The sequence below is a fragment of the Melanerpes formicivorus genome, unplaced genomic scaffold, assembly GCF_026170545.1.
Source record: "Melanerpes formicivorus ecotype bairdi unplaced genomic scaffold, bMelFor1.0.p_v2 SCAF_3024, whole genome shotgun sequence".
In the NCBI taxonomy this organism is placed as follows: domain Eukaryota; kingdom Metazoa; phylum Chordata; class Aves; order Piciformes; family Picidae; genus Melanerpes; species Melanerpes formicivorus.
Window position 1 is genome coordinate 1 of NW_027145375.1, and position 21,728 is coordinate 21,728.

The following is a 21,728-nucleotide window of genomic DNA, read 5'->3' on the forward strand; positions in this document are numbered from 1 at the left end:
GTCTCCAGCTTGGCAGCTCCCAGGCTGGGGTCGAATTGGGGCTGGGGTCTTGGGGCTGGGGGTCTCGGGGTGGGGGGTCTCGGGGTCGGGGGTCTCCGGGGGGGGGGTCTGAGGGGTCGGGGGGGGATTTGGGGGGGGGTCTGCGAGCCCGGGGGGGGGATTTAGGACCTCGGGGTGGGGGGGGAGGGGAGGTCCTCAGCTTGGCAGCTCCCAGGCTGGGGTCGAATTGGGGCTGGGGGTCCTGGGGCTGGGGGTCTCGGGGTGGGGGGTCTCGGGGGTCGGGGGGTCTCCGGGGGGGGGTCTGAGGGGTCGGGGGGGTATTTGGGGGGGGGTCTCCGAGCCCGGGGGAGGGTCTTAGGACCTCGGGGGGGGGGAGGGAGGGGAGGTCCTCAGCTCTGATGCTCCCAGGCTGGGGTCGAATTGGGGCTGGGGTCCTGGGGCTGGGGGGTCTCAGGGTGGGGGTCTCGGGGGTCGGGGGTCTCCGGGGGGGGGTCTGAGGGGTCGGGGGGGATTTGGGGGGGGGGGTCTCCGAGCCCGGGGGGTGGGGTTTAGGACCTAGGGGAGGTCCTCAGCTTGGCAGCTCCCAGGCTGGGGTCGAATTGGGGCTGGGGTCCTGGGGCTGGGGGTCTCAGGGTGGGGGTCTCGGGGTCGGGGGTCTCCGGGGGGGGGGTCTGAGAGGTCGGGGGGGGATTTGGGGGGGGGGTCTCCGAGCCCGGGGGGGGGATTTAGGACCTCGGGGTGGGGGGGGAGGGGAGGTCCCCAGCTTGGCAGCTCCCAGGCTGGGGTCGAATTGGGGCTGGGGGTCCTGGGGCTGGGGGTCTCGGGGTGGGGGTCTCGGGGTCGGGGGGTCCTCCGAGGGGGGGTCTGAGGGGTCGGGGGGGGGATTTGGGGGAGGGTCTCCGAGCCCGGGGGGGGTCCGGGGGGGGGGTCTTAGGACCTCGGGGGGTGGGGAGGGGAGGTCCCCAGCTTGGCAGCTCCCAGGCTGGGGTCGAATTGGGGCTGGGGGTCCTGGGGCTGGGGGGTCTCGGGGTGGGGGGTCTCGGGGTCGGGGGGTCTCCGAGGGGGGGGTCTGAGGGGTCGGGGGGAGGATTTGGGGGGGGGGTCTCCGAGCCCGGGGGGGGTCCTGGGAGGGGTCTTAGGACCTCAGGGGGGGGAGGGGAGAGGTCCTCAGCTTGGCAGCTCCCAGGCTGGGGTCGAATTGGGGCTGGGGGTCCTGGGGCTGGGGGTCTCGGGGTGGGGGGTCTCGGGGTCGGGGGTCTCCGGGGGGGGGGTCTGAGGGGGTCGGGGGGGGGGATTTGGGGGGGGGGTCTCCGAGCCCGGGGGGGGGGGGTTTAGGACCTCGGGGTGGGGGGGGAGGGGAGGTCCTCAGCTTGGCAGCTCCCAGGCTGGGGCTGAATTGGGGCTGGGGTCCTGGGGCTGGGGGGTCACGGGGTGGGGGGTCTCGGGGTCGGGGGTCTCCGGGGGGGGGGTCTGAGGGGTCGGGGGGGGGGATTTGGGGGGGGGGTCTCCGAGCCCGGGGGGGGTCCCGGGGGGGGTCTTAGGACCTCGGGGCGGGGAGGGAGGGGAGGTCCTCAGCTTGGCAGCTCCCAGGCTGGGGTCGAATTGGGGCTGGGGTCTTGGGGCTGGGGGTCTCGGGGTGGGGGGTCTCGGGGGTCGGGGGGTCTCCGGGGGGGGGGTCTGAGGGGGCGGGGGGGGGATTTGGGGGGGGGTCTCCGAGCCCGGGAGGGGTCCTGGGGGGGTCTTAGGAGGGTCCTGGACCCCCTAAATCGCGGCGGGGGGGGGGACGGTCCCCAGCTTGGCAGCTCCCAGGCTGGGGGTCCGAATTGGGGCTGGGGTCTTGGGGGCTGGGGGGTCTCGGGGTTGGGGGGTCTCGGGGTCGGGGGGTCTCCGGGGGGGGGTCTCCGAGCCCGGGGGGGGTCCCGGGGGGGGTCTTAGGACCTCGTGGGGGGGAGGGAGGGGAGGGTCCTCAGCTTGGCAGCTCCCAGGCTGGGGTCGAATTGGGGCTGGGGTCCTGGGGCTGGGGGTCTCGGGGTGGGGGGTCTCGGGGTCGGGGGGTCTCCGGGGGGGGGGTCTGAGGGGGTCGGGGGGGAGGATTTGGGGGGGTGGTCTCCGAGCCCGGGGGGGGGGGGGGTTTAGGACCTCGGGGGAGGTCCTCAGCTTGGCAGCTCCCAGGCTGGGGTTGAGTCGGGTCGGGGGGGCGCCGGGGTCGGGGGGTCTCTGGGAGGGGTCGGGGGGGGTCTGAGGGGTCCGGGGGGGGTCTGAGGGGTCCGGGGGGGGTCGTGGGCTGAATTGGGGAGGGGTCTCTGAGCCCCCTCCCCTCCCTCCCCCCCCGGCGGCAGACGAGAGGGAGGCAGTGCAGAAGAAGACCTTCACCAAGTGGCTGAACTCTCACCTGGGGCTGGGGGGCGGCAGCCGCCTGGGAGACCTCTACAGCGACCTGCGGGACGGGAGGCTGCTGCTCAGCCTCCTGCAGCAGCGCCTCTCCGGCGAGCAGCTGGTCAGGGGAGACCCCTCCCCAATTCGGGGAGACCCCTCCCCACCCCTAGACCCCCGCCCACAAAGCCCCCCTCCCCATCCCAGACCCCTCCCCCCCCCCCACCCGCCCGGAGCCCCCCGCGGCAGAGCCCTGCCCGGCACAGAGCCTCCTGCAGAGCATCTCCCGGGGGGGCAGCTGGGCAGGGAGACCCCTCCCCCAAGCCAGGAAGACCCCTGCCCACCCCAGACAGACCCCTCCCCACCCTAGACCCCTCCCCAAACTCAGCCCTGCCCCCACAGGAGACCCCTCCCCACCCAGCCCCCTCCCCAAGGGAGAGCCCTGCCCGGCACAGAGCCTCCTGCAGAGCATCTCCCGGGGGGGTAGCTGGGCTGGGAGACCCCTCCCCAAGCCAGGGAGACCCCTGCCCCACCCCAGAGAGGACCCCTTCCCAATCTGGGGGAGACCCCCTCCCCACCCGTAGACCCCGCCCACAAAGCCCCCCTCCCCACCCAGACCCCCTCCCCAAGGGAGAGCCCTGCCCGGCACAGAGCCTCCTGCAGAGCCTCTCCCGGGGGGTAGCTGGGCTGGGAGACCCCCTCCCCAAGACAGAGAGACCCCTGCCCACCCCACCCAGCCCCCTCCCCGCTCAGTGCTCTCCGGGCCGGGAGGCTGCTGCTGAGCCTCCTGCAGAGCCCCTCCCGGGGGGCAGCTGGGCAGGGAGACCCCCTCCCCAATCTAGTGAGACCCCTGCCCACCCCAGACAGACCCCTTCCCAATCTAGGGAGACCCCTCCCCCACCCGTAGACCCCCGCCCACAAAGCCCCCACCCCACCCAGACCCCTCCCCAAGGGAGAGCCCTGCCTGGCACAGAGCCTCCTGCAGAGCATCTCCCGGGGGGTAGCTGGGCAGGGAGACCCCTCCCCAAGCCAGGGAGACCCCCTGCCCACCCCAGACAGACCCCTCCCCACCCCAGACCCCCTCCCCAAACTCAGCCCCTGCCCCCACAGGAGACCCCTCCCCACTCAGCCCCCCTCCCCAAGGGAGAGCACCTGCCCGGCACAGAGCCTCCTGCAGAGCCTCTCCCGGGGGGGGTAGCTGGGCTGGGAGACCCCTCCCCAAGCCAGGGAGACCCCTGCCCAGTCTAGAGAGACCCCTGCCCACCCCAGACAGACCCCTTCCCAATCTAGGGAGACCCCCTCCCCACCCTAGACCCCGCCCACAAAGCCCCCTCCCCACCCAGACCCCCTCCCCAAGGGAGAGCCCTGCCCGGCACAGAGCCCTCCGGGCCGGGAGGCTGCTGCTGAGCCTCCTGCAGAGACTCTCCCGGGGGCAGCTGGGCAGGGAGACCCCTCCCCAATCTAGTGAGACCCCTGCCCACCCCAGAGAGACCCCTTCCCAATCTAGGGAGACCCTCCTCACCTCAGGCTCCGCCCACAAAGCCCCCTCCCCATCCAGACCCCTCCCCCCCCCCTGCCCGGAGCCCCCCCGCGGCAGAGCCCTGCCCGGCACAGAGCCTCCTGCAGAGCATCTCCCGGGGGGTAGCTGGGCAGGGAGACCCCTCCCCAAGCCAGGAAGACCCCTGCCCACCCCAGACAGACCCCTTCCCAATCTAGGGGAGACCCCTCCTCAAGCCAGGCCCCGCCCACAAAGCCCCCTCCCCCACCCAGACCCCTCCCCAAGGGAGAGCCCTGCCTGGCACAGAGCCTCCTGCAGAGCATCTCCCGGGGGGGTAGCTGGGCAGGGGAGGACCCCTCCCCAAGCCAAGAAGACCCCTGCCCACCCCAGACAGACCTCTTCCCACCCCAGACCCCTCCCCAAACTCAGCCCTGCCCCCACAGGAGACCCCCTCCCCACTCAGCCCCCTCCCCCAAGGGAGAGCCCTGCCCGGCACAGAGCCTCCTGCAGAGCCTCTCCCGGAGGGCACCTGGGCAGGGAGACCCCTCCCCCAAGCCAGGGAGACCCCCTGCCCACCTCAGACAGACCCCTACCCAATCTAGGGAGACCCCTCCTCGCCCCAGACCCCTCCCCAAACTCCCCCCTGCCCCCACAGGAGACCCCTCCCCACCCCGGCCCCCTGCCCCAGGCAGAGCGCTCCGGGCCGGGAGGCTGCTGCTGAGCCTCCTGCAGAGCCCCCTCCCGGGGGGCAGCTGGGGCAGGGAGACCCCTCCCCAATCTAGTGAGACCCCTGCCCACCCCAGACAGACCCCTTCCCAATCCAGGGAGACCCCTCCTCAAACCAGGCCCCGCCCACAAAGCCCCCTCCCCATCCAGACCCCCTCCCCCCCCCCCCCCCGCCCGGAGCCCCCCGCGGCAGAGCCCTGCCCGGCACAGAGCCTCCTGCAGAGCCTCTCCCGGGGGGCAGCTGGGCTGGGAGACCCCTCCCCAAGCCAAGGAGACCCCAGCCCACCCCAGACAGACCCCTTCCCAATCTAGGGAGACCCCCTGCCCACCCCACACCCCCTCCCCAAACTCCCCCCTGCCCCCACAGGAGACCCCTCCCCACCCAGCCCCCTCCCCGCTCAGTGCCCTCCGGGCCGGGAGGCTGCTGCTGAGCCTCCTGCAGAGACCCTCCCGGGGGGCAGCTGGACAGGGAGACCCCTGCCCACCCCAGACAGACCCCTTCCCAATCTAGGGAGACCCCTCCTCACCTCAGGCCCCGCCCACAAAGCCCCCTCCCCATCCAGACCCCTCCACCCCCCCCGCCCGGAGCCCCCCGCGGCAGAGCCCTGCCCGGCACAGAGCCTCCTGCAGAGCCCCCTCCCGGGGGAGTAGCTGGGCTGGGAGACCCCTCCCCAAGCCAGAGAGACCCCCTGCCCACCCCAGACAGACCCCCTCCCCACCCTAGACCCCTCCCCAGACTCAGCCCTGCCCCCACAGGAGACCCCTCCCCACCCAGCCCCCTCCCCGCTCAGTGCTCTCCAGGACAGGAGGCTGCTGCTGAGCCTCCTGCAAAGCCCCTCCCGGGGGGCAGCTGGGCAGGGAGAGACCCCTCCCCAAGCCAGGGAGACCCCCTGCCCACCCCAGACCAGACCCCTCCCCCACCAGCTCCCTGACCCCTCCCCAAACTGGGGACCCTATCCCCAAGATCCCTCAGGACCCCCCAGGAGTCCCTCAGGACCCCTCCAACCCTCCTCAAGCCCCCCCTGGACCCCCTCCAAGATCCCTCCAGCCCCCCCAGGAGCCCCTTAAGACCCCCCCCCCCCCGACCCCCCCCCAACCCCCCTCCTCTCAAGACCCCCCCAGAACCCCTCCAACCCTCCTCAGGAGCCCCCAGGACCCCTCCAAGATCCCCTCAGGACCCTCCAGGAGCTCCTCAGGACCCCCTCCCACCCTCCTCAAGCCCCCCCCAGAACCTCTCCCCCCCCTCCCCAGGACCCCTCCCACCCTCCTCAAGCCCCTCCAGAACCCCTCCAACCCTCCTCAGGACCCCCCAGGAGCCCCTCCAGCCTTCCTCAGGACCCCCAGGACCCTTCCCACCCCTCCTCACCCCCCCCCCAGGACCCCTCCAATCCCCCTCAAGCCCCCCCAGGACCCCTCAAGATCCCTCCAGCCTCCCCCAGCAGCCCCTCAAAGCCCCCCCCAGGACCCTTCCCACCCGCCTCACCCCCCCCCCCAGGACCCCTCCAATCCCCCTCAAAGCCCCCCCAGGACCCCTCCAACCCTCTTCAAGCCCCCCCCAGGACCCCTCCCTCCCTCTTCAAGGCCCCCCAGGACCCCTCCCACCCTCCTCAGGAGCCCCTCCAATCCCCCCTCAAGCCCCTCCCAGAACCCCTCCAGGACCCCCCAGGAGCCCCTCAGGCCCCCCCAGGACCCCTCCCACCCTCCTTAAGCCCCTCCAGAACCCCTCCAAGACCCTCCTTCCCCCCCTCCTCAAGCCCCCCCAGGACCCCTCCCCCCCCCCTCCTCAAGCACCCCCGGACCCCTCCCCCCCCCTCCTCAAGACCCCCCCCCAGGACCCCTCCAGGAGCCCCTCCAGCCCCTCCCCTCCCCTCCCCTCTCCTTTCCCAGGTTGGGGGGGGGGGGGGTTGGCCCTCACCTTCCCCCTTCCCCCCTCCCCCCCCCCCCGCCCCCCAGCCCAAGCCCACCAAGGGCCGGATGCGGATCCACTGCCTGGAGAACGTGGACAAGGCGCTGCAGTTCCTGCGGGAGCAGAAGGTTCACCTGGAGAACGTTGGCTCCCACGACATCGTCGACGGCAAACCACCGCCTGACGCTGGGGCTGCTCTGGACCATCATCCTGCGCTTCCAGGTGCGGCCGCCAGGGGGCGCGGGGGGGGAGAGGGAGGGCGCCGCTCTGGACCATAATCCTGCGCTTCCAGGTGCGGCCGCCAGGGGGTGCTGGGGGGGGGGGGAGAGGGGAGGGCGCCGCTCTGGACCATCATCCTGCGCTTCCAGGTGCGGCCGCCAGGGGGCGATGGGGGGTGGGGGGAAGAGGGGGGGCGCCGCTCTGGACCATCATCCTGCGCTTCCAGGTGCGGCCGCCAGGGGGGCGATGGGGTGGGGGAGAGGGGGGGCGCCGCTCTGGACCATCATCCTGCGCTTCCAGGTGCGGCCGCCAGGGGGCGATGGGGGGTGGGGGAAGAGGGGGGGCGCCGCTCTGGACCATCATCCTGCGCTTCCAGGTGCGGCCGCCGGGGGGCGATGGGGAGGAAGGGAAGGGGGGGGGCGCCGCTCTGCACCATCATCCTGCGCTTCCAGGTGCGGCCGCCAGGGGGCGATGTGGGGTGGGGGGAAGAGGGGGGGGCGCCGCTCTGGACCATCATCCTGCGCTTCCAGGTGCGGCCCGCCAGGGGGCGATGGGGGGGTGGGGGGAAGAGGGGGGGGCGCCGCTCTGCACCATCATCCTGCGCTTCTAGGTGCGGCCGCCAGGGGGCGCTGGGGAGGGGAGAGGGGGGGCGCCGCTCTGGACCATCATCCTGCGCTTCCAGGTGCGGCCGCCAGGGGGCGCTGGGGGGGGCCGGCAGGAGGTCCTTGATGTTACCAAGAGGTCTTTGGAGGCACTAAGAGGTCCTAGGAGCAGTCAGGAGGTGCTGGGAGGCAGCAGGAGGGGCTGGGGGCCAGCAGCAGCTCCTCAGAGCCATCTCCAGCTCCTCAGAGCCACTGAGAGGTCCTGGGAGCAATCAGGGAGGGCTGGGGGCTGCCAGGAGGGTCTGGGGGCTGCCAGGAGGGGCTGGGGGCTGCCAGGAGGTCCTGGGAGGTACCAAGAGGTCCTGGGAGCCAGCAGCAGCTCCTCAGAGCCACCAAGAGGGGCTGGGGGCTGCCAGGAGGGGCTGGGGGGGGCAGCAGCAGCTCCTCAGAGCCAGCAAGAGGTCCTAGGAGCAATCAGGAGGGGCTGGGAGGCAGCAGGAGGCTCTTGGAGGCACCAAGAGGGTCTGGGAGGCAGCAGGAGGTCCTTGATGCTACCAAGAGGTCCTTGGGGCCACCAAGAGGTCCTAGGAGCAGTCAGGAGGTGCTGAGGGCCAGCAGCAGCTCCTCAGAGCCACCAAGAGCTCCTGGGAGCCACCAAGAGGTCCTTGAGGCACTCAGAGGTCCTGGGAGCAGTCAGGAGGTGCTGGGAGGCAGCAGCAGCTCCTCAGAGCCATCTTCAGCTCCTTGGAGGCACTAAGAGGTTCTGGGAGGCAGCAGGAGGGGCTGGGAGCTGCCAGGAGGGGCTGGGAGCAATCAGGAGGCTCTCAGAGGCACCAAGAGGTCCTGGGAGGCAGCAGGAGGTGCTGGGGGCTGCCAGGAGGGGCTGGGGACCAGCAGCAGCTCCTCAGAGCCACCAAGAGGGTCTGGGAGGCAGCAGGAGGTCCTTGATGCTACCAAGAGGTCCTTGGAGGCACTAAGAGGTCCTGGGAGCAGTCAGGAGGTGCTGGGAGGCAGCAGGAGGCTCTTGGAGGCACCAAGAGGGGCTGGGGGCTGCCAGGAGGGGCTGGGGGGCAGCAGGAGGCTCTCAGAGGCACCAAGAGGGTCTGGGAGGCAGCAGGAGGTCCTTGATGCTACCAAGAGGTCCTTGGAGGCACTAAGAGGGGCTGGGAGCAATCAGGAGGTGCTGGGAGGCAGCAGCAGCTCCTCAGAGCCACCAAGAGGTCCTGGGAACAGTCAGGAGGTGCTGAGGGCCAGCAGCAGCTCCTCAGAGCCACCAGGAAGGGCTGGGGGCTGCCAGGAGGGGCTGGGGGCTGCCAGGAGCAGCTGGGAGGTACCAAGAGGGTCTGGGAGGCAGCAGCAGCTCCTCAGAGCCACCAAGAGGTCCTAGGAGCAATTAGGAGGTGCTGGGGCCCAGCAGGAGGTGCTGGGAGGCAGCAGAAGGCTCTTGGAGGAACCAAGAGGTCCTGGGAGGCAGCAGGAGGGGCTGGGGGCTGCCAGGAGGGGCTGGGGGCGCAGCAGCAGCTCCTCAGAGCCATCTCCAGCTCCCCAGAGCCACCAAGAGGGGCTGGGAGCCACCAAGAGGTCTTTGGAGGCACTAAGAGGTCCTGGGAGCAATCAGGAGGTGCTGGGAGGGAGCAGGAGCTCCTCAGAGGCACCAAGAGGTGCTGGGAGGCAGCAGGAGGGACTGGGAGCAATCAGGAGGGGCTGGAAGCCACCAAGAGGGTCTGGAGGCCCTCTCCAGCTCCTCAGAGCCATCAGGAGGTCCTAGGAGCAGTCAGGAGGTGCTGGGAGGCAGCAGCAGCTCCTCAGAGGCACCAAGAGGTCCTGGGAGGCACTAAGAGGTCCTGGGGGCCAGCAGGAGGGGCTGGGAGCTGCCAGGAGGGGCTGAGGGCAATCAGGAGGCTCTTGGAGGCACCAAGAGGGTCTGGGAGGCAGCAGGAGGGGCTGGGGGCTGCCAGGAGGGGCTGGGAGGCAGCAGGAGGTCCTTGGGGCCACCAAGAGGTCCTAGGAGCAATCAGGAGGTGCTGGGGGCCAGCAGCAGCTCCTCAGAGCCACCAAGAGCTCCTGGAAGCCACCAGGAGGTCCTGGGAGCAATCAGGAGGCCCTCAGGGCCACCAAGATGTCCTTGGAGCCATCAGGACCTCCTTGGAGCCATCAGGAGCTCCTTGGAGCCCATCAGGACCTCCTTGGAGCCCACCAAGACCTCCTTGGAGCCATCTGGAGCTCCTTGGAGCCCACCAAGACCTCCTTGGAGCCATCAGGACCTCCTTGGAGCCCATCAGGAGCTCCTTGGAGCCCACCAGGAGCTCCTTGGAGCCATCAGGAGCTCCTTGGAGCCCATCAGGAGCTCCTTGGAGCCATCAGGACCTCCTTGGAGCCATCAGGAGCTCCTTGGAGCCCATCAGGACCTCCTTGGAGCCCATCAGGAGCTCCTTGGAGCCCATCAGGACCTCCTTGGAGCCCATCAGGACCTCCTTGGAGCCATCAGGACCTCCTTGGAGCCCATCAGGACCTCCTTGGAGCCCATCAGGAGCTCCTTGGAGCCATCAGGACCTCCTTGGAGCCCATCAGGACCTCCTTGGAGCCATCAGGACCTCCTTGGAGCCATCAGGAGCTCCTTGGAGCCCACCAAGACCTCCTTGGAGCCATCAGGAGCTCCTTGGAGCCTATCAGGACCTCCTTGGAGCCATCAGGAGCTCCTTGGAGCCATCAGGAGCTCCTTGGAGCCATCAGAAGCTCCTTGGAGCCACCAGGACCTCCTTGGAGCCATCAGAAGCTCCTTGGAGCCCATCAGGACCTCCTTGGAGCCATCTGGAGCTCCTTGGAGCCATCAGGAGCTCCTTGGAGCCCACCAAGACCTCCTTGGAGCCATCTGGAGCTCCTTGGAGCCCATCAGGACCTCCTTGGAGCCATCTGGAGCTCCTTGGAGCCATCAGGAGCTCCTTGGAGCCCACCAAGACCTCCTTGGAGCCATCAGGAGCTCCTTGGAGCCATCAGGAGCTCCTTGGAGCCCACCAAGACCTCCTTGGAGCCCACCAAGACCTCCTTGGAGCCCATCAGGAGCTCCTTGGAGCCATCAGGAGCTCCTTGGAGCCCACCAGGACCTCCTTGGAGCCATCAGGAGCTCCTTGGAGCCATCAGGACCTCCTTGGAGCCCACCAAGACCTCCTTGGAGCCATCAGGACCTCCTTGGAGCCACCAGGAGCTCCTTGGAGCCATCAGAAGCTCCTTGGAGCCATCAGGAGCTCCTTGGAGCCATCAGGAGCTCCTTGGAGCCATCAGGACCTCCTTGGAGCCACCAGGAGCTCCTTGGAGCCCACCAAGACCTCCTTGGAGCCATCTGGAGCTCCTTGGAGCCCACCAAGACCTCCTTGGAGCCACCAGGAGCTCCTTGGAGCCCATCAGGAGCTCCTTGGAGCCATCAGGACCTCCTTGGAGCCCACCAGGACCTCCTTGGAGCCATCAGGACCTCCTTGGAGCCCATCAGGACCTCCTTGGAGCCCATCAGGACCTCCTTGGAGCCATCAGGACCTCCTTGGAGCCCACCAGGACCTCCTTGGAGCCATCAGGAGCTCCTTGGAGCCATCAGGACCTCCTTGGAGCCCACCAAGACCTCCTTGGAGCCCACCAAGACCTCCTTGGAGCCATCAGGAGCTCCTTGGAGCCACCAGGAGCTCCTTGGAGCCATCAGGAGCTCCTTGGAGCCCATCAGGAGCTCCTTGGAGCCATCAGGACCTCCTTGGAGCCTATCAGGAGCTCCTTGGAGCCATCAGGAGCTCCTTGGAGCCATCAGGAGCTCCTTGGAGCCCATCAGGACCTCCTTGGAGCCATCAGGAGCTCCTTGGAGCCCATCAGGAGCTCCTTGGAGCCATCAGGAGCTCCTTGGAGCCCATCAGGAGCTCCTTGGAGCCACCAGGAGCTCCTTGGAGCCCACCAGGACCTCCTTGGAGCCATCAGGAGCTCCTTGGAGCCCACCAGGACCTTCCCCCCCACCTGGGGCTGCTCTGAGGACCCCTCCCCCGCTCCCCCCACCCCATTTCTGTTGTCCTTCCCTCCCCCCAGATCCAGGACATCAGTGTGGAGACAGAGGACAACAAGGAGAAGAAGTCAGCCAAGGATGCTCTGCTCCTCTGGTGCCAGATGAAGACTGCAGGGTGGGCTGGGGGGGGGGCCTGGGGAGGGGTCCTGGGGGGGCTCTAGGAGGATGCTAGGCCTTGGGGAGGCTCTGGAGGGCTCTTGGGTGGGTTTCTAGGACCTGCTGGGGAGGTTCTAGGAGGTCTTGGGGAGGTTCTAGAGGGTCTTGGGTGGGTTCTAGGAGGTCTTGGGGGGCTCCTGGGGGGTCTTGGGTAGGTTCTAGAGGGTCTTGGGTGGGTTCTAAGAGGTCTTGGGGGCTTCTGGAGGGTCTTGGGGAGGTTGTAGGAGGTCCTGGGGGGCTCCTGGAGGGTCTTGGGGAGGTTCTAGGAGGTCCTGAGGGCCTCTGCAGGGTCTTGGGTGGGTCCTGGGAGGGTTCTAAGAGGATCATGGGGGCTTCTGGAGGGTCTTGGGTGGGTTCTAGGAAGGTTCTAGGAGGTCTTGGGAGGCCTCTGGAGGGTCTTGGGTGGGTCCTGGGAGGGTTCTAGGAGGTCCTGGGGAGGTTCTAGAGGGTCTTGGGGAGGTTCTAGGAGGTCTTGGGGAGGTTCTAGGAGGTTCTGAGGGCCTCTGGAGGGTCTTGGGTGGGTTCTAGGACCTCCTGGGGAGGTTCTAAGAGGTCTTGGGGAGGTTCTGGAGGGTCTTGGGTGGGTTCTGAGAGGTCTTGGGGAGGTTCTAGGAGGTCCTGAGGGCATCTGGAGGGTCTTGGGTGGGTTCTAGGAGGTCTTGGGTGGGTTCTAGGAGGGTTCTAGGAGGTCTTGGGGAGGTTCTAGGAGGTCTTGGGGAGGTTCTAGGAGGTCTTGGGGGGCTTCTGGAGGGTCTTGGGGAGGTTGTAGGAGGTCCTAAAGGCCTCTGCAGGGTCTTGAGGAGGTTCTAGGAGGTCTTAGGGGCTTCTGGAGGGTCTTGGGGAGGTTCTAGAGGGTCTTGGGTGGGTTCTGGGAGGGTTCTAGGAGGTCTTGGGTGGATCTGAGAGGTCCTGGGGGCCTTCTGGAGGTTCTTGGGGAGGTTCTAGGAGGGTTCTAGGAGGTCTTGGGGAGGTTCTAGAGGGTCTTGGGAGGGTTCTGGGAGGGTTCTAGAAGATCTTGGGGGCTTCTGGAGGGTCTTGGGAGGGTTCTGGGAGGGTTCTAGGAGGTCTTGGGGGGCTCCTGGGGGGTCTTGGGGAGGTTCTAGAGGGTCTTGGGTGGGTTCTGGGAGGCTTCTATGAGGTCCTGAGGGCCTCTGCAGGGTCTTGGGTGGGTTCTAGGAGGTCTTGGGGGTTCTGGAGGGTCTTGGGTGGGTTCTAGGAGGTCTTGGGTGGGTTCTAGGAGGGTTCTAGGAGGTCCTGGGGGGGTTCTAGGAGGTCTTGGGGAGGTTCTAGAGGGTCTTGGGTGGGTTCTAAGAGGTCTTGGGGGGCTCCTGGAGGGTCTTGGGTGGGTTCTAGGAGGTCTTGGGGGGCTTCTGGAGGGTCTTGGGGAGGTTCTAGGAGGTCTTGGGTGGGTTCTAGAAGGTCTTGGGTGGGTTCTGAGAGGTCTTGGGGAGGTTCTAGGAGGTCCTGAGGGCATCTGGAGGGTCTTGGGTGGGTTCTAGGAGGTCTTGGGTGGGTTCTAGGAGGGTTCTAGGAGGTCTTGGGGAGGTTCTAGGAGGTCTTGGGGAGGTTCTAGGAGGTCTTGGGGAGGTTCTAGAGGGTCTTGGGTGGGTTCTAGGAGGTCCTGAGGGCCTCTGCAGGGTCTTGAGGAGGTTCTAGGAGGTCTTAGGGGCTCCTGGAGGGTCTTGAGTGGGTTCTAGGAGGTCTTGGAGAGGTTCTAGGAGGTCTTGGGGAGGTTCTAAGAGGTCCTGGGGGCCTCTGGAGGGTCTTGGGTGGGCTCTGGGAGGTCTTGGGGAGGTTCTAGGAGGTCCTGGGGGCTTCTGCAGGGTCTTGGGGAGGGTCTGGGAGGTCTTGGGTGGGTTCTGAGAGGTCTTGGGGAGGTTCTAGGAGGTCCTGGGGGGCTTCTGGAGGGTCTTGAGGTCTCCTGGGGGGTCTTGAGGGGGGTTCTGGGGAGCTTGGAAGGCCCCTGGTGGGGGGTCCCAGTCTGACCCTCCCCCCTTTCCTCCCCCCCCAGGTACCCCAACGTCCATGTGCACAACTTCACCACCAGCTGGCGCGACGGCCTGGCCTTCAACGCCATCATCCACAAGCACCGGTGGGGGGCGCCCCTGGGGGGCAGCTGGGGGATAGGGGCTGGGGGGCAGGCTCCATGGGGCAGGCTCTCTGGTCCCTCTATGGGGTAGGCTCCCTCCGGCAGGCTCCATGGGTCAGACTCCGTGGGGCAGGGTCCTTGGGGTAGGATCTGTGGTCCCTCTGTGGGGCAGGCTCCGTGGGGCAGGATCAGTGGGGCAGGCTCCATGGGGCAGGCTCTGTGGTCCCTCCCTGGGGCAGGCTCCATGGGGCAGGCTCCATGGGGCAGGCTCCATGGATCAGGCTCTGTGTGTCAGGATCTGTGATCCCTCCATGGGTCAGGCTCTGTGGGTCAGGCTCCGTGGGGCAGGTTCTGTGGTCCCTCCATGGGTCAGGCTGCGTGGGGCAGTCTCCATGGGCCAGGCTCCGTGGGGCAGACTCCGTGGGGCGGGCTCTGTGGTCCCTCCGTGGGTCAGGCTCCGTGGGGCAGGGTCCATGGGTCAGGCTCCGTGGGTTAGGTTCCGTGGGTCAGGCTGTGTGGGGCAGGATCTGTAGGTCCCTCCATAGGGCAGGATCTATAGGTCAGGCTCCATGGGTCAGGCTCCGTGGGGCAGGGTCCTTGGGGCAGGCTCCATGGGTCAGGCTCTGTGGTCCCTCCATGGGTCAGGCTCCATGGGTCAGGCTCCATGGGGCAGGCTCCGTGGGGCAGGTTCTGTGGTCCCTCCATGTGTCAGGCTGCGTGGGGCAGGCTCCATGGGGTAGGCTCCATGGGTCAGGTTCTGTGGTCCCTCTGTGGGTCAGGCTCCATGGGTCAGGTTCTGTGGTCCCTCCATGGGGCAGGCTCCATGGGTCAGGCTCCGTGGGGTGGGCTCCATGGGGCAGGCTCTGTGGTCCCTCCGTGGGTCAGGCTCCATGGGGCAGGCTCTGTGGTCCCTCCATGGGTCAGGCTCCGTGGGGCAGTCTCCATGGGGCAGGCTCCATGGGGCAGGGTCCATGGTCCCTCTGTGGGGCAGGCTGTGTGGGGCAGGCTCCGTGGGTCAGGCTGCGTGGGGCAGGCTCTGTGGTCCCTCCCTGGATCAGGCTCCATGGGGCAGGCTCCATGGGGCAGACTCCGTGGGTCAGGCTCCGTGGGGCAGGCTCTGTGGTCCCTCTGTGGGTCAGGCTCCATGGGTCAGGCTCCGTGGGGTGGGCTCCATGGGTCAGGTTCTGTGGTCCCTCTGTGGGTCAGGCTCCATGGGTCAGGCTCCGTGGGGTGGGCTCCATGGGGCAGGCTCTGTGGTCCCACTGTGGGTCAGGCTCCGTGGGGTGGGCTCCATGGGTCAGGTTCTGTGGTCCCTCTGTGGGTCAGGCTCCATGGGTCAGGTTCTGTGGTCCCTCCGTGGGTCAGGCTCCGTGGGTCAGGCTCCATGGGGCAGGCTCTGTGGTCCCTCCATGGGTCAGGCTCCGTGGGGCAGTCTCCATGGGGCAGGCTCCATGGGGCAGGGTCCATGGTCCCTCTGTGGGGCAGGCTGTGTGGGGCGGGCTCCGTGGGTCAGGCTGCTTGGGGCAGGCTCTGTGGTCCCTCCCTGGGTCAGGCTCCATGGGGCAGGGTCCTTGGGGCAGTCTCCATGGGTCAGGCTCCATGGGTCAGGCTCCGTGGGGCAGGCTCTGTGGTCCCTCCGTGGGTCAGGCTGCGTGGGGCTGGCTCCGTGGGTCAGGCTGCGTGGGGCTGAGCCTGCCCCTGGCCCCCAGGCCGGACCTGGTGGACATGGAGTCGCTGCGGCGCTGCAACGCTCTCCACAACCTGCAGAGGGCCTTCACGGTGGCCGAGCGCGAGCTGGGCCTCACCAAGCTGCTGGACCCCGAAGGTGACCTGCGGGGGGCGCTGTGGGGGCTGCTCCCCGGGGATGGGGAGGGGGGGTGGGGGGTCTCCCCTGCCTGGGCTCTTGGCCGATGAGCTTCTGGGGTCCCTGACCCTCTCCCCCCAGACGTCAACGTGGAGCAGCCGGACGAGAGGTCGCTGATCACCTACGTGGCCACCTTCTACCACTACTTCTCCAAGATGAAGGCCTTGGCCGTGGAGGGGAAGAGAGTGGGGAAGGTCTGGGGGGCTAGGGGGGGAGAGGGAAGGGCCTGGGAGGGAGGGAAGGAGGGAAGGAGGGAGAGGGAGAGGCGGAGAGAAGGTGGTTGGAGGACCGAGGGGTGGGTGGAGGTGGAAGGAGGGAGGGAGAGATGGAGGTGGAGGTGGAGGAGGTGGAGAGAGAGATGGAGATGGAGATGGAGAGAAGGTGGTTGGAGGGCTGAGGGGTGGATGGAGGTGGAAGGAGATGGAGGTGGGGTAGAGATGGAGGTAGAGAAGGTGGAGAGAGAGATGGAGGGAGAGATGGAGGTGGAGAGCAGGTGGCTGGAGGACCGAGGGGTGGGTGGAGGTGGAAGGAGGAAGGAGGGGAAGGGAGAGGCTGAGAGAAGGTGGTTGGAGGACCGAGGGGTGGGTGGAGGTGGAAGGAGGGAGGGAGAGGTGGAGGTGGAGGTGGAGGAGGTGGAGAGAGAGATGGAGGGAGAGAAGGTGGAGAGAGATGGAGATGGAGAGAAGGTAGTTGGAGGGCTGAGGGGTGGATGGAGGTGGAAGGAGATGGAGGTGGGGTAGAGATGGAGGTGGAGAGGGAGAGGGAGGTAGAGAAGGTGGAGAGGGAGATGGAGGTAGAGAAGGTGGAGAGAGGGATGCAGGGAGAGATGGAGGGGGAGGGAGAGATGGAGGGGGAGGGAAAGTGGTTGGACGCCCGAGGGGTGGATGGAGGTGGAAAGAGAGAGGGAGGGAGAGATAGAGGTGGAGAGAAGGTGGTTGGAGGACTGAGGGGTGGGTGGAGGTGGAAGGAGGGAGGGAGGGAGGGAGGGAGGGAGAGATGGAGGTGGAGGAGGTGGAGAGAGAGATGGAGGGAGAGAAGGTGGAGAAAGAGATGGAGATGGAGAGAAGGTTGTTGGAGGACTGAGGGGTGGAGGGAGGTGGAAGGATATGGAGGTGGGGTAGAGATGGAGGTGGAGGAGGTGGAGAGAGAGAAGGAGGGAGAGATGGAGGTGGAGAGAAGGTGGTTGGAGGCCCGAGGGGTGGATGGTAGTAAAGGGAGGTGGAGGGAGAGATGGAGGTGGGGAAGAGATGGAGGGAGAGATGGAGGTGGAGAGAAGGTGGTTGGAGGACTGAGGGGTGGATGGAGGTGGAAGGAGATGGAGGTGGGGTAGAGATGGAGGTGGAGGAGGTGGAGAGAGAGATGGAGGGAGAGAAGGTGGAGAGAGGGATGGAGGGAGAGATGGAGGGGGAGGGAGAGATGGAGGTGGAGAGCAGGTGGTTGGAGGACCGAGGGGTGGGTGGAGGTGGAAGGAAAGAGGGAGGGAGAGATGGAGGTGGAGAGAAGGTGGTTGGAGGACTGAGGGGTGGATGGAGGTGGATGGAGGTGGAAGGAGAGAGGGAAGGTGAGATGGAGGTGGAGATAAGCCGTTTGGAGGACTGAGGGGTGGATGGTGGTACAGGGAGATGGAGGAAGAGATGGAGGTGGAGGAGGTGGAGAGAGAGATGGTGGGAGAGAAGGTGGAGAGAGAGATGGAGAGATGGAGGGGGAGAGAAGGTGGTTGAGGACTGAGGGGTGGATGGTGGTACAGGGAGATGGAGGAAGAGATGGAGGTGGGGCTGAGATGGAGGTGGAGAAGGTGGAGGGAGAATGGAGGTGGAGAATGTGGAGGGAGGATGGAGGGGGAGGTGAAGGTGGAGGAGAGATGGAGGTGGGGGAAGTGGAGGGAGAGATGGAGGGGGAGGGAGAGATGGAGGTGGAGAGAAGGTGGTTGGAGGCCCAAGGGGTGGAGGGAAGTGGATGGAGATGGAAGGAGGGCTGGAGTTGGATGGAGGGCTGGAGGTGGGGAAGGGGGAGGGAGGCTGGAGGGAGAAATGGAGGGCGAGAGAAGGTGGTTGGAAGCCCAAGGGGTGGAGGGAGGTGGATGGAGGGACAGAGGTGGGGAAGGGGGAGGGAGGCTGGAGGGAGAGGCAGAGGCGGAGGCCGGCAGGCGGCGGCTGGAGGCGGTCGGCGCCGGCAGGTGCTGGAGACGGCGCGGGAGGCCGCGGGGCTGGTGGCCAAGTACGAGGAGCTGGCCGGGGAGCTGCTGGCCTGGATCCAGCGGACGCTGGGGAGCCTGACGGAGAGGCAGCTGCCCAACGCCCTGCCCGCCCTCCAGAGCCACCTGCAGGCCTTCAACACCTACCGCACCGTCGAGAAGCCGCCCAAGTGAGCACCGCCCCCGCGGGGGGCCCCGGGGCCGGCCCCAACCAGCACCATGGCCAAGGAGGGTGAACCATGGCCAACCATGGCCAACTATGGCCAGCCATAGCCAATCACGACCACCCATGGCCAATCACGACCACCCATGGCCAATCATGACCACCCATGGCCAACCATGGCCAACCATGACCAGCCATGGCCGGCCTTGGCCAACTATGTCCAGCCATGGCCAATCATGACCAGCCATAGCCAACTATGGCCAACCATGGCCAACCAGGATGAACTATGTCCAGCCGTGGCCAACCATGACCAGCCATAGCCAACTATGGCCAACCATGGCCAATCATGGCCAGCTATGACCAGCCATGGCCAATCATGACCAGCCATAGCCAACTATGGCCAACCATGGCCAATCATGGCCAGCTATGACCAGCCATGGCCAACCATGACCAATCATGACCGCCCATGGCCAATCATGACCACCCATGGCCAACCATGGCCAACCAGGATGAACTATGGCCAATCATGACCAGCCATGGGCAATCATGACCAACCATGGCCAATCAGGATGAACTATGGCCAACCATGGCCAATCATGGCCAGACATGACCACCCATGGCCAACCATGACTAGCCATGGCCAATCATGACCAGCTATGGCCAACCATGGCCAATCATAACCAGCCATGGCCAATCATGACCAGCCATGGCCTATCACAACTACCCATGGCCAACCAGGATGAACTATGGCCAACCATGATGACCCATGTCCAGCCATGACCAACCATGTCCAGCCATGACCACCCATGGCCAACCATGACCACCCATGGCCAATCATGACCAACCATGGCCAATCAGGGTGAACTATGGCCAATCATGGCCAGACATGACCACCCATGGCCAACCATGGCCAATCATGACCAGCCATGGCCTATCACGACTACCCATGGCCAACCAGGATGAACTATGGCCAACCATGATGACCCATGGCCAGCCATGACCAGCCATGACCGACCATGGCCAACTATGGCCAGCCATGGCCAACCATGGCAAACCATGGCCAACTATGATCAACCATGGCTACCTATGACTAACCTTGACAACTATTGCCAGCCATGACCAACCATGACCAGCCATGGCCAACCATGGCCTATCATGACTACCCATGGCCAACCAGGATGAACTATGGCCAACCATGATGACCCAAGGCCAGCCATGACCAACCATGACCAGCCATGGCCAACAATGGCCAACCATAGCCAACCATGACCAATTATAAGACACCATCAAACCCTCCTTAGATGCCCTCAAGCCCTCCTTAGGTCCTCCAACCCCTCCTTAGGAGCTCCCAGGGTCTCCAGGAGGGTCCTGGGCGCTGAGGACCTCTTCTCCTGGCCAGGTTCATGGAGAAGGGGAACCTGGAGGTGCTGCTCTTCACGGTGCAGAGCAGGATGAGGGCCAACAACCAGAAGGTCTACGTGCCCCGGGAGGGGAAGCTCATCTCAGACATCAACAAGGTAGGGGCAGGGTGGTGGCCGTGGGGATGATGGTGGTGCTGGGGATGATGGTGATGGTGATGATGGTTGTGGTGATGATGATGATGGTGATGATGATAGTGATGATGGTAATCATGATGCTGCTGCTGCTGGTGATGAGGATGATGGTGATGATGGCCAATCATGACCAGCCATGGCCAACCATGGCCACCCATGGCCAACTGTGACCATGGTTGGTCATGATGATGATGGTGATGGTGGTGGTGATGATGATGGTGATGATGATGATGGTGATGATGGCCAATCATGACCACCCATGGCCAACCATGACCACCCATGGCCAATCATGACCATGGTTGGTCATGATGGTAATGATGATGATGATGGTGATGGTGATGATGATGATGATGATGATTCTGTTGCTGATGGCAATCATGATGCTGCTGCTGATGGTGATGATGATGATGGTGATGATGGCCAACCATGACCAGCCATGGCCAATCATGACCATGGTTGGTCATGATGGTAATGATGATGATGATGATGATGGTGATGATGGCCATGATGGTGATGGTGGTGATGATGATGATGGTGATGATGGCCAATCATGACCAGCCATGGCCAACCATGACCATCCATGGCCAATCATGACCATGGTTGGTCATGATGGTGATGGTACTGGTGATGGTGATGATGTTGATAATGATGATGGTGGTGATGATGGTGGTGGGGATGATGACGTCGATGATGATGTTGATGGTGATGATGGTGATGGTGGTGATGGGGATGGGGATGATGGTGTTGATGATGATGATGGTGATGATGGTGATGGTGGTGATGATGATGATGGTGATGATGGTGATGATGGCCAACCATGACCACCCATGGCCAATCATGACCATGGTTGGTCATGATGGTGATGGCGATGGTGATGATGATGATGATGGTGATGATGGTGGTGATGATGATGATGGTGATGATGGCCAATCATGACCAGCCATGGCCAATCATGTTCATGGTTGGTCATGATGATGGTGATGATGGTGACGATGATGATGATGATGGTGGTGATGATGGTGGTGGTGGTGGTGATGATGGTGGTGATGGTGATGATGATGTTGATGATGTTGATGATGATGATGGTGATGATGGTGATGGTGGTGATGATGATGATGATGGTGATGATGGCCAATCATGATCACCCATGGCCAATCATGACCACCCATGGCCAATCATGACCATGGTTGGTCGTGATGATGGTGATGATGATGATGATGATGGTGGTGATGATGGTGGTAATGATGGTGATGATGATGATGGTGGTGATGATGATGATGGTGATGATGGTGATGGTGATGATGGTGGTGATGATGGTGGTGGTGGTGGTGATGATGGTGTTGATGGTGATGATGATGTTGATGATGATGATGGTGATGGTGGTGATGATGATGGTGATGATAGCCAATCATGATCACCCATGGCCAACTATGGCCAACCATGACCACCCATGGCCAGTCATGACCATGGTTGGTCATGATGGTGATGATGGTGATGATGATGATGATGATGGTGGTGATGATGATGATGGTGATGGGGATGACGATGGTGGTGATGATGATGATGATGGTGATGATGATGATGGTGGTGGTGATGATGATGCTGATGGTGATGATGATGATGATGGTGATGATGATGATGCTGATGGTGATGATGATGGTGATGGTGATGGTGATGGTGATGATGGTGATGATGATGATGCTGGTGGTGATGATGATGCTGGTGGTGATGATGATGCTGATGATGATGATGATGGGGATGATGATGATGATGGTGATGATGGTGATGGTGATGATGATGATGACGGTGATGGTGATGATGATGATGGTGGTGATGATGATGATGATGGTGATGATGGTGGTGGTGATGGTGGTGGTGATGATGGTGATGGTGGTGATGGTGATGATGTCGCTGATGAATGGTGATGATGATGATGGTGATGATGATGATGCTGGTGGTGGCACCCCCAGGCGTGGGAGCGGCTGGAGAAGGCGGAGCACGAGCGGGAGCTGGCGCTGCGCACGGAGCTGATCCGGCAGGAGAAGCTGGAGCAGCTGGCAGCTCGCTTCGACCGCAAGGCTGCCATGAGGGGAGTCCTGGCTCAGCGACAACCAGCGCCTGGTGGCACAGGTGAGGCCGCCAGGCACCCCCAGGGGGCGCTGCGGGACCGCCCAGGGGGCGCTGTGGGACCGGCCGGGGGCCTGGAGGTCCAACCCACCTTGGGGCACCTGGGACACAGCTCAGGGCTGGATGGGTCCAGAGGAGCTGAAGTGGTCCTGGAGGGGGCTTGGATGGTCCTGGGTGGTCCTGGGTGGTCTTAGGGGGGCTTGGGTGATCTTGGGTGGT

At 65.1% G+C, this 21,728-nt stretch overlaps 1 protein-coding gene across 1 annotated transcript; it reads left to right on the forward strand.

Annotated features, from left to right (window-relative positions):
• Positions 1-2,339: 2,339 nt before the first annotated feature.
• LOC137440456 (spectrin beta chain, non-erythrocytic 2-like) lies at positions 2,340-21,512 on the forward strand (the record flags this gene model as incomplete). Its single annotated transcript, XM_068136711.1, is given in 11 exon segments — positions 2,340-2,497; positions 6,551-6,673; positions 6,675-6,725; positions 11,387-11,478; positions 13,531-13,611; positions 15,318-15,433; positions 15,554-15,666; positions 17,649-17,836; positions 19,229-19,346; positions 21,353-21,472; positions 21,474-21,512. Coding segments are annotated over 11 exon segments (1,199 nt in total), but the record flags the coding sequence as incomplete, so codon positions are not given.
• Between the last annotated feature and the right edge of the window lie 216 nt (positions 21,513-21,728).